Source organism: Ovis canadensis, chromosome 16 (assembly GCF_042477335.2).
Source record: "Ovis canadensis isolate MfBH-ARS-UI-01 breed Bighorn chromosome 16, ARS-UI_OviCan_v2, whole genome shotgun sequence".
Classification (NCBI taxonomy): Eukaryota; Metazoa; Chordata; class Mammalia; order Artiodactyla; family Bovidae; genus Ovis; species Ovis canadensis.
In genome coordinates this window covers 46051320-46075372 of record NC_091260.1, presented here as the reverse complement: position 1 = coordinate 46075372, position 24053 = coordinate 46051320, and the positions used below count along the sequence as shown (strand labels likewise).

At 38.3% G+C, this 24053-nt stretch overlaps 1 protein-coding gene across 1 annotated transcript in view; it reads right to left on the bottom strand.

The window, feature by feature from the left end:
- The window catches only part of OXCT1 (3-oxoacid CoA-transferase 1), a 161764-nt gene that overhangs the window by 60485 nt on the left and 77226 nt on the right, over nucleotides 1-24053 (bottom strand). The window contains exons 10-13 of the mRNA XM_069556449.1: nucleotides 23624-23718; nucleotides 21825-21873; nucleotides 15666-15738; nucleotides 14979-15054 (exon numbers count right to left, since the gene is read on the bottom strand). Of these exons, the coding sequence (XP_069412550.1) occupies nucleotides 14979-15054; nucleotides 15666-15738; nucleotides 21825-21873; nucleotides 23624-23718 (293 nt within the window). The remainder of the gene's footprint in view (nucleotides 1-14978; nucleotides 15055-15665; nucleotides 15739-21824; nucleotides 21874-23623; nucleotides 23719-24053) is intronic.

Sequence of the window (24053 nt, the reverse complement as noted above, 5' to 3'; positions counted from 1 at the left end):
TTAGAAGTTGAAAGGGAATATCTAGCTCAATACATTGACAAACACTTAAAAATAATTAGGAGTAATGCAAGAGATAAAACAAGACCAATGACAAAGTAGCCCACACTCCTGGACAAAGAAACTTTACTACTGTAAAACTATCAGTCCTTCCTAAATCAACATATTTAATGCTTAGTGCACTCCAGGAAAAAGATTCTTCCTGAAGACGTTTGCTCACCACTCTATCCACAGTCCTTAATACAACACATAAAACCAAAGAAAGTAGGTATAAAACACAAGAAGTTGTATAAAATACAACCTATTGCATTCATCCCATTTTAAAAATAAAGAGCTGAGGTCTAAAAGGTTAAGTGACTTCACAGAGACGCAGAGCTTCTTCTGAGTGTACTTAAAAGGAAAACGGAAGGCTTTTTACGTGAGATGTTACATTTTAAGAGTAAACTCTTCCTCTTACAGTGGAAGTGCCATCCCTCTAAGACTACAAGGCTGGAGTGATGCATTATAGTACCGGCTGAGCTGCTGCCTAGTTCTGTGACCTGGGTCAAACCATCTCATTTCTTTGAATTCAGGTTCTCCATTAGTAGAAGGAGGGTGCTGTATCGACGGACGATATTAAGGAATTGCATCCTTAATCGCTTATTGTTAAGGGAATACAGAATTGTGGTTTATAAAAGGAACCTTTATCTTTCCGAAATAATGCTAAAAAGTTTATTGATAGGATGATATGACGATGAGATCTGCCTCAAAACAATTTGGGGAGGGCAGAGGTGAATAGGAGTATAAATGAAATAAGACTAGCCATGAATAGACAACTGCCTAAGCATTAGTGTTCTATTTTTGTACACATTTGACATTTTCCCTAATAAAACTTTTTTGACAATAAAAGTTCTAGTCAAAAATTATCTCTAAAGCAAAGGAGTAAAGTAAAAAGTAAAGCTTTCACCAACTGGAAATGCTAAATTCAGTCATTCAGTAACATTTAGTCTTCAAGATTCATTAGTCTTTAGCTGCAGGGTCACATTGTCTTCAGCCCTTTGGCTTCATTCCCCGCTAAGTCATATCAGAAGCACCATTATTTATGAAATTACTAATAATGGGTTTCTAGGAGACCTCATCTATCATTTTTAATGTTTCCTCCCCTTCTTTTAAGTGGGCTCTTTAATGAGAGGAGGCTGCTGCAGTCATACTAACCATCTTTAACGAAAGGGATAATAACTGAAAATAACAAACTCATGCATTGCTTAGTCTCTTTATAAAGAAGGAGTAAGGGGACAGATACTATTTTAATAAAAAGGTCCAAACTCCCGTTTCATGCATAGACTTCTGCCTTCCAATACTGAGGAGGTGGAAAGTATGATCAAATTCATACAGAGCTGCTAGGAGGCCAAGTAGCATCATGGCTTGGAACCAATCAGATGTCTAGCTTACCTTTCTTTCAGTGTCTGATGAATATATCTGAGTTCCAGTGAACAGAGTTCTTAGAACCAAGCAGTTGTTCACAAACACATCATATGCAACATACAAAGGAGGAAAATATTTCCTTTCCTTCAGAGCAAAAACAGACTCAGATAGCAATCAAAAGACAAAGTCTCTTTTAAGATTACTGAAAATTGAAATATTTCAAAAAGAAAAATCTATTTCATATTCTCATGTTATTTTGCTTACTTAAAAGATTAACACTGGTGGGGACCTAGGCTGAGTGAGTTAACTTGCTAATGAATCCGCTATTGTTCCGTCCTAAGCTTACATTTAATCTTTTTCTTTTTAAACCTCCGTTTAGGATTCCCCTTTGCATTGATTCCCATATTTCTATAATTATGTCTCAATGTTTTCCATTTAAGAAATATCGAAAGCTAAAATTATAAAAATCCTAGTAGAGGACAAGAACTCTTTCAAAGAATGCTTCAGTTGGTAGATTATAAAAAACAAAATGGGTAGATAATGGATAAAATACTTCATACATGAGTCTGATGTTAATTACTGTGATTAGGCAGTGGAGACTTTAGAATTCAAGTGAGGACTTGAAAGATAATATGCAGAAGAAAGAATATGCAAATGGTCAATCCAGCACCTTCCAATGCCTGCAGCTTGAACTAGTATTACACATACAGCATGTATCCTTCCAATTGTAATAGCCTATACCCCACACCTGGGCTTCCCAGGTGGCACCAGTGGTAAGGAACTCACCTGCCAATACAGGAGACATAAGAGATGTAGGTACAATCCCTGGGTCAGGAAGATTCCCTGGAGAAGGGAATGGCTACCCGTTTCAGTATTCTTGCCTGGAAAATCCCATGGACAGAGGAGCCTGCCAGGCTGCAGTCCATAGGTTCACGAAGAGTCGGACATGACTGAAGCAACTTAGTATGCACACATGCTACCCCACACAATGAAACCGAGATTTCTTTCTCAAGTTTACAGAAATGCTATATTTATTTATTTTGCAGGTAGTTCTGTCTCATCACAAAAGGCATTAGTAAAATACATCCAAAAAAAGGAACAAAGAAACTTGTGGCAGAATGCAAAGTATGTAAAAGCAAACAATACTGTGACTAAATCCCCACTGCACAACTTGCAACACAGGTAAACTTGAAAAGTTAACTCTCCTGGCCTGAGTCTCTTCATCTATAACAACAGGGACTATTATATTTAACTCACAGAGTTACAAGGATTAAGTGACAATAAACATACAAATAAACAGCACAGAACCTGGCCAATGGCATGAACCAAAGAGCTTCTAGTAAAAATAGTAGATTTATACCTTAGTTGTGGCTTCCCTGGTAACTCAGGGGTAAACAGTCCACCTGCCAAGGCAGGAGATATGGATTCAATCCCTGGGTTGGGAAAATACCCTGGAGGAAGGAAGTGGCAACCCACTCCAGTATTCTTATCTGGGAAATCCCACTGATAAACAAGTCTGGTGGGCTGACACACACACAGCTTTTGATCATCCATAGGATCCTCCAAGTAAGAGGAATTTTTGTTATAAAATTCGTATGTCAATATGTTAGTCAATAAATATTTTTAATCTGAAAAATATTGACTGTGAGTAAAAACTAAAGACTAGTTTTCAACATAATGTTTTCCAGACAGTCATAGATTAAAGTATTTTTGGATAACCAAATATAGTGTCCAAGTGAAGAACAATAATAAACAGTTTATGTTCCTAATAACACCCTAAATTCATAAATTTCACTAATCCTAGGTTGTCTTTTTTTTTTAATGTATGCTCATTTGTTAAATTGCAGAACAAAAAGAAATTCTTTGGTCTCAGAAATTTTGCGGATATTAAATGTGTCTCTAATCAGCACAGGAAGTGAAGTTCTATCCATGGGGTCAATGTACGTTTTATTCCCTGGTAGGATGAGAAGGGCTTGGCTAGGTTCTGCCATGGTCCTCTATTCTATCCAGGGGAGCTAGGAACAGAATAAACTGGGGGGATCACCCTGGTATACAGGAACCATAGATAGAGGACACTCCCACATATATGGAGACTTAGCTGAACATGAGCTTACAAGGGAGAAATAATGACAGCCAAGGACACAGCAGGGCCACAAGCCAAAGTGGTAGAAACCAAATGCTAGCGTGGGACTTTTTTTGTCTCACTTTTGACTGATGTTCAACTGTGACAGCTATGAGATATCAGCATGTGAGACAGATGTTCAGTAACAGAATTTTCAGAGAAAATGGTCAAAAACAAGTTCTATGATTTTTGGACCCACTGGCAAGATTAAGGAGCAGAGTATAGGCCACAGCAGAGGATTCTCTATACAGGGCTTGAAGAATGGTCCATCCCAGCAACCAAAAAGAGGGGCAAGTGTTTGTCTACCCCTAAATCAACATCTTAAGAGCCAGGATGACAACAGGAGAGCATCATTCCCTTTGGAGAAGAGCCAGGATGCAACCAGGGAATGGCATGTCTGACTTCTACCTTAGGAAGTAGAAGCTACCATTCTGGCAAAGTAGCTACACTATTCCTGGAGGTGGACAAGAAATGTGTGGGTGCTTCCCAGATGTGGGCCATGTAGGAGAGGGCCAGCATGAAGATGCTTTAATATTTTCTCAACAAGATGCCATGGAAGGAAGTGAGGGTCCTATCACTGAGAATGTATGTGTGAAGTGGACAATAGGAAAACCAGGAGCTTCTGGGAAAGCATCCAGCCATCATTCATCAGGACAGACACTACAGAAGGAGCCCAGAAGGGGGTCCCCAAAACCCCAGCCCAACCACATAGAGAAAGGGATCAGCTCTAAATATCTGAAAGGACCAGAGAGCACGGAGGCAGTTCACAGCATTAGTGTCAACAGCCATATAAGAACTTTCCCGACCTTCTTCCTCACCTTCCCTTTCTCCTGAACTTTGACCCTGCAGTGCCAAACTGAGTTGGTGGACAAAGTGAGTGGAGAGAAAAAGCAAAAGAACACTAAGCAACCTTCCCCAAATGCAGGCAGCCTGTTCTGCCCATAGCCGGGAAGCAGTGGTTAAAGGAAATACATTACTTTTGAATGTATACTGAAGCAAAGTTCACTAGTTTGTACTGTGTGTGTTTAGTTGCTCAGCTGTGTCTGATTCTTTGTAACACCATGGACTATAGCTTGCCAGGCTAGTCTGTCCATGGGATTTCCCAGGCAAGAAAACTAGAGCCATTTTCCTTTCCAGGGGATCTTCCCAATCCAGAGACTGAACCTGGGTCTCCTGCAGAGCAGGTGGACTCTTTACCATTTGAGCCACCAGTCTGAACTGGATCCTTTAATTTTAGACTCACTACTGAGTTTGGGAATTAAAGTGACCCACTGAAAGTTTATTATCTGAGAATGAGCTGACACAGAGGGAAAGCTTCCCAACTGAATAAAGTTAAAAGCACCACAGGAGATAAAAATTGCTGTGCTTTGATTTCATCCCAAGTGTAAGACTTGTTCAACATATCGGAAACAAAACACAAACACACATGTTCACACACGCTTGCTTGTTACAGCTGGTCTCTTAAGACACATTCACAACAGAGAATAGTCAGCATCAATACTGCTTTTTCAAATGATCAAAGACAGCAGTACTGGAAACAATATTTGATAAGATATAATAAACACTAAAAGCCAAAAGGAAGGCCTCCAGAACAACAACAAAAAAAAGGATTAAGTGCCCCTTCAGAAAATAAGACATTGCCTGCTCTTTAAATAGTCAAGGATGCAGTTTTTAAAGAAATGCAAATAACAGATTAGAATAACAAGAAAAACAAATAAAAACTGATACCAGTGTTGATGATAGAGTGAAAACAGTATGAGTGTAAATTGAGACAGTCTTTTGACAAGAATTCAGTAAGTTTCAAAAACCCTAAAAATTGACCATGATGTTCTATTACTAGGGATTCACACTAGGAAAATCATCTAAGAACTATATAAAGACCAAAGTTCAAAAATATAATTAATGGTTTTAAACAATTAGAAAATCAGATAGGGACTTCCCTGGTGGTCCAGTGGTTTAGAACCCACCTTGCTGGGAGAAAATAATAGCAAGTGAAACACCTGACAAAGAATTAATCTCCAAAATATACAAAGCAGCCCATGCATCTCAACACCAGAAAAACAACCAACCTGATCAAAAAGTGGGCAAAAGACCTAAACACACTCTTCTCCAAAGAAGATATACATATGGTAATAAATACAAGAAAAGATGCTCAACGTCACTCACTATTAGAGAAATGTAAATGAGGTATCATTTCATGCTGGTCAGAAGGGCCATCATCTACAAAAAAAAAAGTCTACAAAGAATAAATGCTGGAGAGGTTGTGGAGAAAGGGAACCCTCTTACACTGTTGCTGCTGCTAAGTTATGTCAGTCATGTCTGACTCTGTGCGACCCCATAGATGGCAGCCCACCAGGCTCCTCATTCCATGGGATTTTCCAGGCAAGAGTACTGCAGTGGGTCACCAGTGCCTTCTCAACTTTCACTGTTGGTGGGAATGCAAACTGGTACAGCCACTATGGAGAACAGTGTGAAGATTCCTTAAAAAACTAGGAACAGAACTTCTTTATGACCAGGAATCCCACTGCTGGGCATACACTCCAAGGAAACCAGAATCGAAAGAGACACATGTACCCCAATGTTCACTGCAGGAGTATTTACAATAGCTAGGACATGGAAGCCACCTAGATGTCCATCAGCAGATCAGTGGATAAGGAAGTTGTGATACATATACACAATGGAATATTGCTCAGCTATAAAAAGGAATGCATTTGAATCAGTTCTAATCAGGTGGATGAAACTGGAGCCTGTTATACAGAGAGAAGTCAGAAAGAAAAAGACAAGTACTGTATATAAATGCATATATATGGAACTTAGGAAGAGGGTAACAACAACCTACATGCTGGGCAGCAAAAGACACACAGATGTTAGGAACAGACTTTTGGACTCAGTGGGAGAAGGCAAGGGTGGGATGATTTGACAGAACAGCATTGAAACATGTACATTGTCATATGTACAACAGATGACCCATGCAAGTTCAATGCATAAAGCAGGGCATTCAAAGTCAGTGCTCTGGGACAATCCAGAGGGATAGGGTGGGGAGGGAGGTGTAAGGGGGGGGGGGTTCAGGATGGGGTGGACACATGTACACCCATAGCTGATTCATGCTGATGTATGGCAAAAACCATCACAATATTGTAATTATCCTCCAATTAAAATAAACTAATTAATTAAAAAGAAAATATAATCTACCTTGCAGTGCAGGGGACACGGGATCAATTCTTGGTCAGGGAACTAAGATCCTACATGGCACGGAGCAACTAAGCCCACATACCACAACTAAAGATAACATGTTGTGCAATTAAGACCCCAAACAGCCAAATAAATACAAATAAATACTTTTTTAAAAAGAAATACAGAAAAAAATAGAAAAAGCATCTTTCAGACATCAGAGAGCAGGCAGTACAGGACTGTGATCTCTGAGAAAAAGAAAGCCAATGAGAGATGGGCCCGCAACTGCCCAGGCTACTGTCTAGAGAGTTTCCAGCCTGCAGCAAGGAGGGGAAATCAGAAGTCCAGCTGCCTCATTTGGGTTGAGATCTCTGATCAACTAGAATTTGACTTGAGATCTCAAAATACCAGAGGGGAGCATGCTTTACAGAGAGAGAGCTTAGAAGATTTGCAAAAGGTGAACTCAAGTGGTTTACCAGAGTAATGATGTGTATATATTACAAGAAAAGATTATCCGAGGCCTGAGGAAGAATCACTAGAAGTATTAGGTGAAAAATGTCCAGAATTCACACAGGACTGAGAATAATTCACATTCCCACTAGTCAAAGGGGAAATGCCATGGACATCAGGTAGTGTCCTCAGAAAGAAACAGTATGAGTAGTGGAGCTAATCAGACTGAAACTAAAGGCTGCTGTCAACTAATCTCAAAGAGTTTAAGAGCAAATTTTACATAAATTAAAAAAATTTTTTTAAAGCAAATACTGAAAGAATCAACCTGAATAACATCTGTAAGACTTGCATTAAAAAAAATATCAAAGGATGTCCTTCCAGCAGACAGACAATAAGATCAGATGGCATTCTGAATTGATGTAAAGGAAAACTGAAGGAAAGAGCAAATATACAGGGAAAATAGATAAAATACATAATTTATATACATAAATTATAAACAATATTTTTCTCACTTTCAATCTCTTTAAAAGAGACTTGACTGTTTAGAGCAAAATAGTAACAAAGTACCATGGATTTATGGGGCTTCCCAGGTGGCACTAGTAATAAAGAATCTGCCTGTCAAAGCAGAGGACATAAGAGACACAGGTTCAATCCCTGGGTTGGGAACTTCTCCTGGAGGAGGGCATGGCAACCCACTCCAGTATTCTTGCCTTGAGAATCCCCATGGACAGAGGAGCCTGGCGGGCTACAGTCTACAGAATTGCAAAAGCTGGACAAAACTGAAGTGACTTAGCACACATGCATGCACCATGGATTTATAACACATGCAGAATAAAACATATGACTAAATAGCAAATAAGATAACATAGAATATAAGTTTATAGCTGTATGGTTCTTTCATTATATATAAAGTGATATAACTTGAAATAGACTGTGATAAATAAAAGATGGCCTGTACTGCAAACCTTGAGAGACCCACTAAAATATATATAAGAAAATAAGTCAAGACTGGATAAAAAAAACAAAATCTAACTATATATGTTAACTGCAAAAACTCACTTAAATGTAAAGACAGGTTATAGGTAGAAGAATGGGAAAAGATATACCATGCAGAGTGATCATATTAATATTAAGACAGTCAGCTTCAGAATAAGAAATATTATCAGAGATAAAGAAAAACATAACATTTTAAAAAGGTCAATTTGTTAAAAGAATATGACAATCTTAAGTACTACTACAATGGAGCTCTAAAATATATGAAGTAAAAAGTGATATAACTGAAAGGAGAATTATACAAACGTACAATTATAACTCAAGATTTCAATGTTCTTCTCTCAGTAACTGATTGAAAGGCACAGTAGGCATGAACCACACCATCAGCCTACTTGACCTAATTGACAGTTATAGAACGCTCTAGCCAACAAGAGCAGAATACACATTCTTTTCAAGAATGGAAACAGACGGAACAGTCAAAAAGATAAATTATAGTCTAGGCTGCACATACATCTCAAACTTAAAGTATGTACTCTGACTTCAAGAGAATTAAACTAGAAACTAGCACAAAGTTTTGTGGAAAATCACCAAATATTTTGAAATTAAATGACATACTTTTAAGTAACCAATAGGTCATGGGAAAAAAACCACAAAAGAGATTTAAAAGATCCTGAAGAGAATAATAATAAAACAAAATAGACAAAAATTTGTGGGCTGTTACTCATACAGTGCTTAGAGAGAAATTCAGAGCATGGCCCTTAATACACATCTAATAGATATTTTTGAATGAATGAGCTAACTAAATCCCCAAAGCAAGCATATGAGTTAAATGTTATTATTTTATAAATGAATATATCAAGGTTAACCTAATTTGTTCAGTTCACTTCAGTTCAGTCTCTCAGTCATGTCCGAATCTTTGCGACCCCATGAATCGCAGCACGCCAGGCCTCCCTGTCCATCACCAACTCCTGGAGGTCACTCAGACTCATGTCCATCGAGTCAGTGATGCCATCCAGCCATTTCATCCTCTGTCGTCCCCTTCTCCTGCCCCGAATCCCTCCCAGCATCAGAGTCTTTTCCAATGAGTCAACTCTTCGCATGAGGTGACCAAAGTATTAGAGTTTCAGCTTTAGCATCATTCCTTTCAAAGAACACCCAGGGCTGATCTCCTTTAGAATGGACTGGCTGGATCTCCTTGCAGTCCAAGGGACTCTCAAGAGTCTCCTCCAACACTACACTTCAAAACCATCAATTCTTCGACACTCAGCTATCTTCACAGTCCATACATGACCACTCACTCACATCCATACATGACCACTGGAAAAACCATAGCCTTGACTAGACAGACCTTTGCTGGCAAAGTAATGTCTCTGCTTTTCAATATGTTATCTAGGTTGCTCATAACTTTTCTTCCAAGGAGTAAGCATCTTTCAATTTCATGGCTGCAGTCACCATCTGCAGTGATTCTGGAGCCCAAAAAAATAAAGTCTGACACTGTTTCCACTGTTTCCCCATCTATTTCCCATGAAGTGATGGGACCAGATGCCATGATCTTATTTTTCTGAATGTTGAGCTTTAGGCCAACTTTTTCACTCTTCACTTTCATCAAGAGGCTTTTTAGCTCCTCTTCACTTTCTGCCATTAAGGGTGGTGTCATCTGCATATCTGAGGTTATTGATATTTCTCCCGGCAATCTTGATTCCAGCTTGTGCTTCTTCCAGTCCAGCGTTTCTCATGATGTACTCTGCATAGAAGTTAAATAAGCAGGGTGACAATATACACCCTTGGCGTTCTCCTTTTCCTATTTGGAACCAGTATGTTGTCCCATGTCCAGTTCTAACTGTTGCTTCCTGGCCTGCATACAGATTTCTCAAGAGGCAGGTTAGGTGGTCTGGTATTCCCATCTCTTTCAGAATTTTCCACAGTTTCTTGTGATCCACACAGTCAAAGGCTTTGACATAGTCAATAAAGCAGAAATAGATGTTTTTCTGGAACTCTCCGGCTTTTTCCATGATCCAGCAGATGTTGGCAATTTGATCTCTGATTCCTCTGCCTTTTCTAAAACCAGCTTGAACATCAGGAAGTTCATGGTTCACGTATTGCTGAAGCCTGCCTTGGAGAATTTTGAGCATTACTTTAGCAGCATGTGAGATGAGTGCAAACTGTGTGGTAGTTTGAGCATTCTTTGGCATTGCCTTTCTTTGGGATTGGAATGAAAACTGACCTTTTCCAATCTTGTGGCCACTGCTGAGTTTTCCAAATTTGCTGGCATATTGAGTCCAGCACTTTCACAGTATCATCTGTGATGACAGAACCAGTTATTAAGCAAGGCTTCCCTGGTGGCTCAGATGGTAAAGAATCTGCCTGCAATAAGGGAGATCTAGGTTCACTCCCTGGGTCAGAAAGAACCCCTGGAGAAGGGACTGGCAACCCACTTCAGTACTCTTGCTTAGACAATTCCATAGACAGAGGAGCCTGGTGGGCTGCAGTCTCTGTGTGCATCCTAAGTCACTTCAGTCGTGTCCGACTCTCTTTGACCCTATGGACTGTAGCCTGCCAGGCTCTTCTGTCCATGGAATTCTCTAGGCAAATACTGGAGTGAGTTGCCATGCCTTCCTCCCAGGGTATCTTCCCGACCCAGGGATCAAACCTACATGCGATGCAGGTTTTGCACTGGCAGGCGAGTTCTTTACCACTGGTGCCCCCTGGGAAGCCCAGCTTACAGTCCATGGGGTCACAAAGAATTGGACACGACTGAGCGACTGACATGACTGAGAGATTAACACTTTCACTTCAGTACTTAAGAACAGGTATATCTAACCCCAAAGTTCTGTAGTTTCTATTACATTAAACTGATGGAGCAAAAGTACTACTGAATAATTGTTACAGTACACATATTTCCCACCTGTCCTCTTTCCTTGCCCATGGTTTGCAGCTGCCTGAGCATTGGGACGAATGGACAAGACACCAATATCTTAAAACAACTATCTAGATCTGTGTTTGTATCTATCCACAGAATAATCTTTATATTTCTGTATCTGTACCTACAGTTTAATATATGGGCTATACTTCATGCATCTAAACCATGAGATTAAATGTTGAGCACAAGCCCTTCCCCTCAGCTGTACAAGTAGGAAGACTAGAGAATTAGCTTATTTAAAACAGGCATCATATCTAAGAGACCAAATCAATGTTATGCACTCATACATATAGCACACATGAATATGACGTTGATTTGTGCTTAATCTTCTAAAATGCACTAAGAAATGAAATATATGAGGGAAAAACAAACACCTAAACATCCTATTCGTGTTTGTCCCAAGAATCCCTCATTTCTGTTCTCCCCATGTAGAAGGAGCAGGTCCTCGGCTGTTACGTTCAGCTCAGATACAGCAACTTGTCCAGAGGGCAGCTATTGCATGCCTTTAATAATCAGCTTCCATAGTAGGTCATACACATCTAGTTCCCCTCACAAGTCTATCATCTATAGCAGCTGTTTCATAGAAATAAGCATTAGAAGAGCCATCCAGCTCTGGATGGAGAGTCAACAGACTACACATCTTCTCATATTTCTGCAGCTTGCCTAGGGTTACCATCATCAAGGAACTAGAAAGAGCCAATCACTGTTCTGTCACATTTTCTCTCTTTGTATGCTCAGGGCAGAATTTTCAAAAATCTGTGAAAACAGGACCCATGCTGCATACTAAGAAGCTATTAGAGGATAAGACAAATAGCATCCACACCATTTTCTTGCCTTAAAAGCTTAAAGTTTATTACAATCTGACACTGTAATGATTGATGGAGATGATACGGTGCAGAGAAACTCAAGACTTTATAGCCATTGAAAGATTATTAAAAACTCAGTAAAAAAATAAAAGTAAATGAAAAATGATATAATAAAGCTGAACCCTTCAGCGCCTTGACTGCCAGGTCTTGCAATAAAAATATATCTAAATTTTATAAATCAACATAAATCTTTAGGGCAAACAGAAATAGATAGCTCACTGAAACTACATAAGGAGGCTAGGCTGTTATCCATAACCAATAAAAACAAGAAATGTGTCCTCAGATCTGGTACTTGAATATGAATTTGGATACACAGGTTTTACAGTTACTGTAAAATAGTCTTTCTTACACCAGTGTTTTTTGAGGCAAATATTCCCTCTCAATGTTAAGCAATAGTAAATGAAGAAGTTAAAAATAATAGCCACTATTTATGGAGTGCTTTGAGTCTCCACTTTTCATTTTCATTTAATCCTAACAAAAACATGTACTCCAGATTGTGTAATTTTTAAGGGGTAGAGCTGAAATTCAAATCAGATTTCTTCCAAATTAAAGCTCATGGTCTTGACTCTTAAGCTATCTTGAATCCAAAGGAAGCAAAATATATACCATGTATCACATACAAAGAGTCCCAGAAGTGATTATCAATTACTAAAAGAACAAAAGAGGGCTTCCTTGGTGGCTGAGGGGTAAAGAATCTGCCTGCCAATGCAGGAGACAGGGATTCAATCCCTGATCTGGGAAGACCTCACCTGCTGTGGAGCAACTGAGCCCATGCACCACAACTACTGGGCAAGCACTCTAGAGGCGGAGAGCTGCAGCCACTGAAGCCTGTGAGCCTAGAGACCGTTCTTTCCAACAAGAAAAGTCACCGCAATGAAAAACCCATCCACTGCAACTAGAGAGTAGCGCTCACCACAACTAGAGAAAAGCCTGCGCAGCAATCAAGACCCAGCACAGCCGTCAGTAAAATTCTAAAAGAACAAAAGAAATGCTCATTCAGAAAAGACACTACTAACTTCCATGACCAAAAGAGTGGAACCAGACACAAGAACACTTTTTAAGCTTAATTTTTCTCCACACCCCTTCAGAACTCCAGAGTTCTCTATTGCTGCTCCACTAGATCCAGTCCTTTGCAAAAGCATGATCTCCAAACTATATTAGGAAAATTACAAAGTGTAACAAACACTGATGTTTTAATCATTCACAGCAATCTTCATAGGATATATAAAACCATGATACATGTTGGAAAATCTTTCCTACAAATGACAACTACATAATGCATACTCTCACCATGAGAGCTTCTAGTCTCACTGTGTGCTAAATCATAATAAAAACAAATTGTATAGTAGCTTGTTAAAGATGCCCAGGTTCCCTGAAAGCAAAAATATGTTGGACTTGTTTCTGTGATTTTAAAACTCACTAATAGTCCAGAGAAATAGACTCTACTTTGAACTCTCTTGCTTCTGTTCACAGTAACCAATCCTCTTCCATCCTCTGCCAGGCATCTCCAACTTCTCCTTCTTAACTTATCAAATAATAACAACCCATTTATCTAGCATATACTGTGTCAAGCTCTATGATATGTATTATAACCTTAGAGTCAGGGCTAAAACTCAGGGCTTGCTATTTTATGCTCCTTCTACTACCCTCTATTAGCATTGTTCTAAAATTTGAAATACACTCTTTCTACCCAAACATTCCTATAAAGTATCAATCTGACTTACTGTATAATGCTCAGGAGACCCCCTGATTTCTTCAAAGCCTCCAAAAGTTGCCAACTCTTATAACTATGGCTAATTCAGAATAACAATATAATTCATAATTTGCTAAGTGTTCTTACTATTAATGGGTCAATGATATTTTCCCTTTATATTTTAAATATGATTGATGATCATTCTTTAATACACTCAAACTTGATTTTCAAATGTGGTTACATATCATCACCATATAGGATTGCTTTTAAAATGACCAGTTCCCAGGTTATATTCCAGATTAAACTGGAAATTAATGATGGGCCAGAGGCATCACCATTTTTAAAAATTCCCAGGTGCTTCCAATATGCAACCAAGTTTGAGAACCTGAGCTGTAATAATAACTGAAATTTTAAAATAATGTTTCAAGAGATCATAGTTCAAAAAAGCTAAACTAATACAATCTCTACCATTGTTATCAACTACATTAATTCACCCTCCTCAAAAAATGAGCAGGAAAAACTAAGAAATTTAAAAAAAAAAAGAAAAACACCTTTCATTATAGAACACCAACCTCAGTTAAACAAAATATTTTTTAGCTCAAGCTTCAGAGAAACACACAGAAACCTTTAAAGATACACATTAAAAGAGTAACCTGAAAAAAATGAGCTCATAATCATGGACACTCATTGTTTGCCTACACATATAAAGAACCACACTCTGGAATGTAAAGAACTACACTCATAAATCAACTGATTATAGTCTTTTTTCCAAAGCTAATTTCAAGAGGTTTCTTCCTTGATTTAGATCGTTAGTAAATGAAAACTGTTTGCATTTCACAGACATGTTTAAATATCACAGGTTTTGTATTCGGTAATAGAAGACAATGTGATTGATTACTCATAGGGTCACATGACTAATCAAGAGAGGATTTTACCCACTGTGAATAAGAAAAGAATACAATTAACATAAAATTAGTGAACATATTAATTACTCTTTCTAGTTATAAAGCTTAGTTATAATAAATATCTGTATTTCTTACTTTTATCAGAGTATAATTAACCCATATTTTTTACCTTCTGAGGAAGTTCTCTGTTTTTCTAGGGAAAATTATGCTTTGACTCTGATCTTATCTATTTTTAGTTCCAATTACATAGTAAACTGGCAAAGCTAAATATTTTTCAGGAGAATTAGAAATTTGATTTTTATTAAAATTTGAAATAAGAAATACATATTACAATATCTACGTTTGTAACAATTATATTTGTACTCATTGCAATCTGACAAGATTCTTCTTAATATTAATACTTCAGAAACAGTTATTCTAACCCAGGCATAATTCAGAAGAAAACATGCCTACTTACAGGTATCATCCAGTTAGCTAGGTCACCATATTTGGAAACCTGCATGGCTCCTAGCATTGTTAGATTGACATGTCCCCTGAGAAAGACAGAGAAGAAATATAAAGCAAACTTCCATGTTTTATGTCCCTTTTGCTTGAAATTGCCAGCAATTAAATAATCCTACTCCCCCTGCCCCCAAATATATTTGCTTTCCTCCACCCAACACTTGATTTCCAAATAGACTGGCTTCAAGCTAATGTAGAAAAATAACTATTAAGAGTTCTTTTTAAAAATTATAGCCTATATTGTCTCCAAAAGCAAATTAAAAACAGGTGTACACAGTGAGTTTGTTTCCTTTGGTAAGGGAAAATGGGGCTCGATTTGAAGGCAAACACTAGCTAGAAAATGAAAACACAGTTTGTAGAAAATGTTAGGCTCCTCAGAAAGAGCCTCAAAAACGTTTACTTCAGTTTAGTTGGCACACAGACACATATTCCACTTTGAAGGTTCTTTTAATAATCGCAGGCTGCATGTTCCAACTGCCAACATTCAATGTGAATAATTTCACATCTTGGTGCAGCCAAGCAAGTCCATGATCATTTTCCGGCTGGGAGAGGTGGTTATCTTTCGGAGTCTTGTTAACAGACTCAGGGATGACTCAGCTCATTCCACACCGTGGGAAACATGAGGAGCTCCATTATTACATACCCTCTAATCATCGCAAATGATTCATCGCTGGAGAAATAAGAGGCTCCTGGAAGAACAGTAACTGTTTCCTTGCCTACACACACACAGACACAGGGAAAACAAAAGAAAGAAAAGGCTATTAGATTTCTAAGAGCGGAAATCATGGTGAAGACAGAGGTCTATACCTTCTCTATTTCATACAGAACTAAGTGTCCCTTAACCAAAACACAGCAACAACAGGGGTATGGGGGGACACAATGGGAACTGTCAACCTACAAAGACAAGTGTTTCGTCACTAACATTGTTCAGATTTGCCCTTGCGTGGGGATAATGAAAAGCAGACCAACTTTTCACTTTATTATTGTTTTGAAATTGTCCACAGACAATGCACTACTCTATTGCCTATTATTACATAACTATCCCTGTCTCCCACCAGACCCAGTCCCTTCACAAGCCCCTATTAAATGCTAATAGGAGTAAAGAAGAAAGGGGTTCCTGGGATGCACCTGTCAGAACCCAATGCCACTGTAAGTCACTGGACCGAAACACTGTAGAATAAATATGAAGAAATACTGCTTGGAGGGAATGAAGCAGGAGATGCTTCTCAAATATTTCTTAAAAATCAATGAATAATCTAAAAAGAGAGGTTCCACCTAATTCCTTAATGTCACTGAGCCTGAATCTCTTCTTTCAACCTTTCTCTCTCTCTCTGCTTCATCTTTCTGCCCTTGCTTCAGTAAATCTCTATTAATAACCAGAAAAGGTCCTCTTAGAAGGACCTCTCCCAACACTTACATCCCATAATAAAAACTCAGAACTAGAAAAGTTCTTCAGGGTCATCCAATCCCTACACAAGCAATAATATAACCTAACTCAAAACTGAGCTGCTTAGTTCTTGTGACCTGTCTATTCAGGAGCTTGAGGTACCTAGGAGATGCTTCTGGTCTCAACAGAAAAGTGTTCACGTGCCACTCTGCCAAAGGTTAAGTCATCTCTGAGAACACTGCCTGCCACTGCCCCAGTATAATAGGGCAGACAAGAAGATGGGGAAGAAAAGTGATTCCAAGACTGGAATAGAGCAAAGCTCTTGGACACAACAGGACCAGAATGATCTGACTGTGCCCAGATGTGCAACAGCTGTCCCCTCAACTTCTCAAGTCATGTCCAAGAGCTAACTTCACTAACATCCCCCTCCATCTGAGCCCAAATATAGAGCATGACTATCTATATCATGCTGAATTATTTACTGACCCCCAAGAGTTTGATTCTAATCAAAGGAAACATTCTCACCTCTTTTAAAGGAACATAAAGCTGAAAAGCTTTGGAAAATACTTTCTGGTATGGTTAATAAGGGCTGGCTTGTAAACAGCATGTAAGATCTGGAGGATTAAATGAAATCATGCATGTAAAGCCCTTACTCTAGGACCTGGCACAGAGAAAGCACTCTGCGAAGATTAATTTTTAATATTATTTTCATTGTTACTCCTCACTCCAAACCTACTTGTGAAAAAGACAATGCCATCAACCCTCTAGGGATAAATGCTACAGGGGCAAGCAATCAGCTTTTATGATACGGTTATATACCAGCGTGTGAACTCCAGGTTTCAGGACAAGCAGAATACAACTAAACCTTATCCTAACACCACTTTCATGCCCAGAAAATACAGTTCCTCTCCAGTCCTGTGAGATGGAGAGGCAAAGAAGAACTTGCAGGCTGAAAATGCAAAACAAACAAACAAAAATGTCAATTCTTTGTTCTCTATGTGATAAATCAAAATAACTTCCAAAGGGCTATCTCTACCAGCTGGCAGTACAAAGAAGACATTATTTACCACTTACTGTAAAGGAAACTCTGAAATCACTGCACACAGAGCTTCCGATCTCCCCATGTGATTTATCAAGGATAGTATTTTTTAAAGAGCCAAGAAAATAATTCTTATGAAAGTTATTGTTAGGTCCCCTGTTATATATTTTGGCATCTTATAAATATATTCTTTGAAAAAAAGTTAATTTTCATTTTTAACATCCCAAAATCTAAATAAAAATAGGATATCCTAAAGTTGATATCAATGCTTTTCAAATACACTGTCCTAATTTGGTTAGATAATTTTAATCAATAATACAATCAATATGTTAAAGAAAAAGGCTTTCTTATTTGGCTTTTCCTAATTATTTGTCTTCTTCAACTTTCCCCTGTACATGTCTATATCCTCTCATGATATTCAGGCAATAGAATTATCCAATTTCATGGTTATAGAGTCATTTGGCTCATGACATAACATGTCATTCACTCAATATCAAGTAAATGTTCCCTCTGTGCCTTAAACAAAATGCAGATGCCCTAAACAAATGGTTCTCAAACACTTATCAGAATCACATGGAGGGCTTATAAAAACTCAGACTGTTGAGCACAACTCCCAGAGTTTGAGAATTTTCATCTCTAAGAAGTCCCCAGTGATGGGGATGCCAATGCTGTGGCTCTGAAAACCACACTTTGAGAACCACTGCCCTAAGCAAGGGCTTCCCAGGTGGGTAAAGAATCTGCTTACAATGCAGGAGATACAGATTCAATCCTGGATAGGGAAGATCCCCTGGAGAAGGGCACAGCAACCCACTTCAGTATGCTTGCCTGGAGAATCCCATGGACAGAGGAGCCTTGAGGGCTACAGTCCATGGGGTCACAAAGAGTCAGACATGACTGTAGCAACCAAACAAGCACGTATGCCCTAAACAAAAGGAACACGATACCTAGCAAGAGAGATGAATATACACAAACAATAACAAAGCAAAATGTGGTGCGCTTATGAGATGCTAAATGTGCTGTGGGTTCGAAGAAGAAGCACTTCTGAGCCGCAAGAGGATTTGGAGAGGACAAATGAACTAGGACTTGAAGGATAGGCATTGCCGATAAAGAGACGGGGATGAACAAGGAAGGGATAGAGCGAAACAAAAAGGAAAGGGCACTGAAAGAGCTAAGACATGGAGGAAGGAAACAGAACAGATCGAGCAGTTCAGTATGGGTGGACTCAGTTATAGCGAAAGATAAACCTGGAAAGGTCAGTCACAACCATTAGAGAGATCTTGAATGCGGTACTATTTGTACTTTAGACTACAGGCCTGTAATTCTTCAGATGTGGCACACAGACCTCTAGAGCAGATACTACTGATGCTGGGGGCTGGAAACTGCTCTGATTATTGCAGGATACTTAACAGCATCCCTGACCTCTGCATACTAAATGCCAGTAACACTGGCACTCCAGACATTATCAAATGTCCCCAGAAAGGTGAAATCATCCCTCTTTCCCACTGAAAGCCACCACTCTAGAGGCACATGGCAGGAAACAAGGATATTCAAGAGCCATGAGATTAACATGGTTCTTTCTAAGTCATTGTTGTTTAGTTGCTAAGTCTTTCTAAGTAATTTTTTAATCAAAAGGTAGGGAAGCCTGGCATGCTGCAGTCCATGGGTTCACACAGTCAGACACGACTTAGTGACTGAACAATGACCAAGAAGAAGTCATTAAAAACATTTTGATATTAAAATAAGAAAAATATTAAGAAATAAGAAAGAATGTAAAATGCACATGAATATGAAAGCTAACATGAGATTTATTAGAAATTTCACAATTGCACTAGGATGCTGCAAATCTTCCTGAGACCTCAGAAATGCTCTAAATGCTGCCTTCTGCACTCTTGTAAATTCTCAAGTTATCAGTGGATGTAGCTTAATGTGCAGAGAAAAAGGCCTGGGGCTAAGAGCAGGAGATGACATGTGAATCTGTCCCTAGCAACCTGATCTTGAGCACATCAATTCACTTTTCCGGGCTTCAGTTTCCCAACGTGTATAAAAAGTTTTCACTTGAGGCTCAACTTTCACTTGATATATTGACCATATATGTGAAAAAATATGCTGTAAATTATGTGGTTCTATACAAGTGGTCATTCACTGTTACATAACCATATAAAATTATTTAGAAAAAAGGATCCTTAGAAATAGTTCTAATTATTATTCTAATACACTTTTTATGCCCAGAAACATAACTCTCTGTCTTTGTTCTAATGGATTTCTATGAAAACCCTTTCAAATGAACACAAACAATGGGTTCTGGAGTTCAAAGTATTTCCCCTCTAACTTAGCTCCAAAGTCAAAAGCATCATAAATCCCAAAAAGGACTTTGATGAAAGAGATAGAATACTATTAAACTGATTTGCAGCCTGGCTTCCCAAAAGCAATGAATTCTGGCTTTACAAAGTACTTTAAGATTATATATGGTATTTCAGAAGTTGAAATCTAAAACTGGTGGCTTCATTAGGATTGAGCTACTTTTAAGCTCAATGGAATCAGAAATGTCTACTATCCAATGATGTCACTGAAAAGATTAACTACTTTCCAAAGAAAGTGGGTTTTATGAGCTCAAGCCTGAAATTTGGAAAATGGAGTTATTCATTTTGCAAATAACTCACTAACATCATAAATTAATTAAACCAAGCAGCAAATATTTTCACAGATCAATGAGCTATTGCTAAAGGGTACAGTACAATTAAATCACAGCCTTGGTTAAATGTCATTGCTTTATCACAGTGCGCCTTTCATAGTTAAGTCATGTTAACTAATTCAACTATTCAACCAGAAGCTGTTTTACTTCCAAAACTCCTAAGTATTAAACATCAATTCTACTTGGCAGCTGGCCTTTATATTCGGTTCCTGTTGCTTCTCTTCAGAAATCTACACATACTATTTTTGAATGCAAAGTAAGAATTATACTTCTGTGGGGGTAGGGTGAATAGAAGTAAAAGAAGGATAAAGAAAATCATGCTGGAATATAAAAATTAGCTTCTTATGGGAAACTCCATTCCGAGGAAAATCAAAATCTTTTGCTCTAACACAGTGGCAGTATTGCCTCATATATGGGCAATGACAGAGGCCAAAGGTCTGACCTGTTTTTCCTCCTCCTTTAGGCTGCTGCAATGTGTGACTCTCTGTCCCAGTCAAATAAAAGGCTAATAATAAAAGGCAAAGCATATGAATACCAGAGCACAGGAGAAGACAGGCTAGAGTTCCCAATTCAAAGAAACTCTGTATTTATCACCTATATCATTAGGTTGCAACGAGTATCAGAGTACATCCTTAAGTACCCTTGAAGTTTTGAAGGATGCTCTACTAACCAGCATTCTTGCCTGGGAACTCCTACAGACAGAGGAGCCTGGCCAGCTACAGTCCGTGGGGTCACAAAAGAGTTGGACACGACTTAGCAACTAATCAACAAACAACTCCTAACTCTGATGTCCATTAGAGCAGCAATCCCCAATCTTTTGAGCACTAGCGACTAGTTTCATGAAAGACAATTTTTCCATGGACCAGAGTGCGGAGGGAAGATTTCAGGATTACTCAAGCATATTACATTTATTGTGCATTTTATTTCTATTATTATTACATCAGTTCCACCTCAGATCATCAGAAATTGGATTCTAGTGGTTAGGGACCCCTGGATTAGAGGACAGAACATATCACCCATGACAAAAACCCCAGAGCCCCAGATCTTGGTTTTGGCTGCTACTATGGATCCACTTCCCACCTTCTCATCATGAGAAGACAGATCTATTTCAGCCTGGGGTCTGCCAATTGGAGGCACAAGCAGGAGATACAGCAGAGAAGACTCCCATTTTCACCCTCACCGAGGTTTCTGCAAGATGTTTGTGTTCCTCCACAAAGACCCTGGTTCCTGTCTGGTGACCCTCTCCCACAGTCGCCCCTTAAGGCCCAAGGGTGATGAAAACTCCCTGTGGTATTTCAACATCCTTTCTGGTTTGCCTTAACCCTGTTTACACCCCTGTAAACTATCCTTTCCTTTAATTCTCATTACCCCACCTGAGAGCATTCTCTGTGCACAGTCCGCATGGCGCCTGATTGACCCACCAAAGCTCCTGCCATTTCATGTAGCCCCTCCTGCAATTTCTCCTATATCTTACTCTGCTCTAAATAGGGGAGACCTCTGATGGGCAAGCAGACCAAGATGGCACTGGGAAGGCTTCTCTCGCCTCCTCCATGTAAAGTACAGTGCATATTCTCCAGGAAACATCAAAGAATCAAGCCCAACTCCTTACTCTAACATCATTCGGCAGAGAGCGAAACTAATAGCAAAGGATGATGCTGGAAGAACATGTAATGAGTTATTTTACCTGCATTGATTAGATCTGCATCAACTTCATTTTTTAATGGGTATGGACCCTGTCAAATAAAGCACATGTCCAGTTAGGAAAAGAAGTTTCTCACTGAATCACACGCTAAAACTTTAATGCAAACAACTTCATTTAAAACCTTAGGAAATGATTATCAGAAGACTTGAGGTGAACCTTTTCAAAGCAATCCTGATGTTTTCACGGCTCTGTTTCTCACATTGATTAGTCTTTTCTATGCTAATAAGTGCGATCGGGTAAGCAAAAAATAGTTTCTTCAAACTACCATAGTCTGAAAGAAATGTTAAGCTATTGGAAATACAGGTCAATAAAAAAGTAATTATTTAGTATCTACTATGCAGTCTATGCTATAGTATATCAATGCTGCTGCTAAGTCGCTTCAGTCGTGTCCAACTCAATGAATACAAACCAAATGGCTACTTTATTGAAGAAGCAAGTCTCATCTTTTTGATACCCTTCTTGTCCCTTTGACTGGTAATCCTCAGTTTTTATTTTTTATGTATCTTTATAAACCATCTCTAATAACTTGAATAGGGTGAGCAGTTTCATAACATAACATATATTAAAATAAAAGAGAGGAAATAGAAAAAGAGAAAAGAAAAGTTCTAAGTTAGAGCCAAGAAAGAGGAAATAGTGGCTGTGAAACTTTAACATACTTTCAAAAAATGGGATCAAAAATGTATTCTTTAAATAAACTGAAATGGTAACTAATGTTTTAGACCTGTGTAAATTTTTCTTTAAACAGTGATCATAGTTACGCATATCAACCTATTTCTTTGTCTTCAAAATGAGGGATCTGATCACTCTAGATAATCTATAAGGTACCTGAAAAATGTGAGTCTTTGCAGTATGAATCTTTTCTTATCCAGACTATTACCATTTTTGAGTTTTTGAAAATGGTCACAATCATTGCCTCAATCAAAACCAACTAAATGCTCATGACCATAATTGATATTTTCAATGCTGGATATACATTTTCCATATGTACAATTTATACTGCATTAACAGTTAAGATCTACTGAGAAACAATAAAAGATTAGGAGTATTATAAACTGTCAGACTCTAAGTAATCTCTGCCATAATTTTAAGTAAAGACACGACTGCAGCGACTTAGCAGCAGCAGTAGCAGCAGCAAAAGTTATTCAGGAAGCTAAAGCATTTAATTTTATTTTATGTTAAATAAATATTAAAATAAAAGGAATGGTCAACTTCTATGAGAATACTGAGCCCATTTGGAAAGTTATTCTTGAGAAAGGGAAAATTCTACCCTTTTGAACAATATGGCCTCAAAATGATTATGACATGAGAACTTTTCGAATTAGCCAACTGCAAAAAATGTCCTGTTCTAAAGGATCAATAGAAATGTTACTCTTCAGTTTCTCATGCTGAGACTTCTGATTTTTATTTAATGCAGAATTATTAATAACCTTCATTATCTTGTACAATCACACAAAGGTTAATAAACAGTTTACCTGAACAGGCTGGTGTGAGGTCTCTGAAGTGGGTGTAATAGGGGAGATAGAAGCTTATACAGCGATAAATGAGGAGTGATTTAAAAGCTCATGGAGTTGGGAAACTACCATCTACTCCATAAAGTATGACAGGACATGTTCATAAGTACTACCACTTAATGGGAAAAGTTAAACATTTTATTATGAGGATAAAGAGAAAGAAAAATAAGATTGGAAAATCTAAGCTAACAACTCTAAGAAGACTGCACTATATAAAATATTTTATTTTCCATCAAGACTGGATAAATAAAACTTTAATTTCTGTCTTACCAAACCCAGGACTCCATTTTCACTTTGCAGATGGACAGTCATATTGGGGCTGATATAGTTGCTGGCCAGAAGTGGTATTCCTATGCCCAAATTGGCTGGAATAAAAGATGTTAAGGTCCAACATACAAAAGGTAGAGAGATTATGTCATAAATCTTCTACATGAATAATCTGCACAGAGCGTTTAAAGTCACTTTTTCTGAATGTATTCTCCCACCACTCTCTAGGTATTATTTTGTAATTTTTTCAAAAAGAAAATCTCAAATAATCACAGCTTTCACCATGAAGGTATCAAAGTAGTGGCTTCAGAAAACTAATCAAAAGGTCATTTTTATTGTAAGAAACATTTGGCAAATTTTTGGATTGTATTACGACCTATATACTATGTATTAGGACTAATGTATTATGATATATGTACTATGACTGCTGACT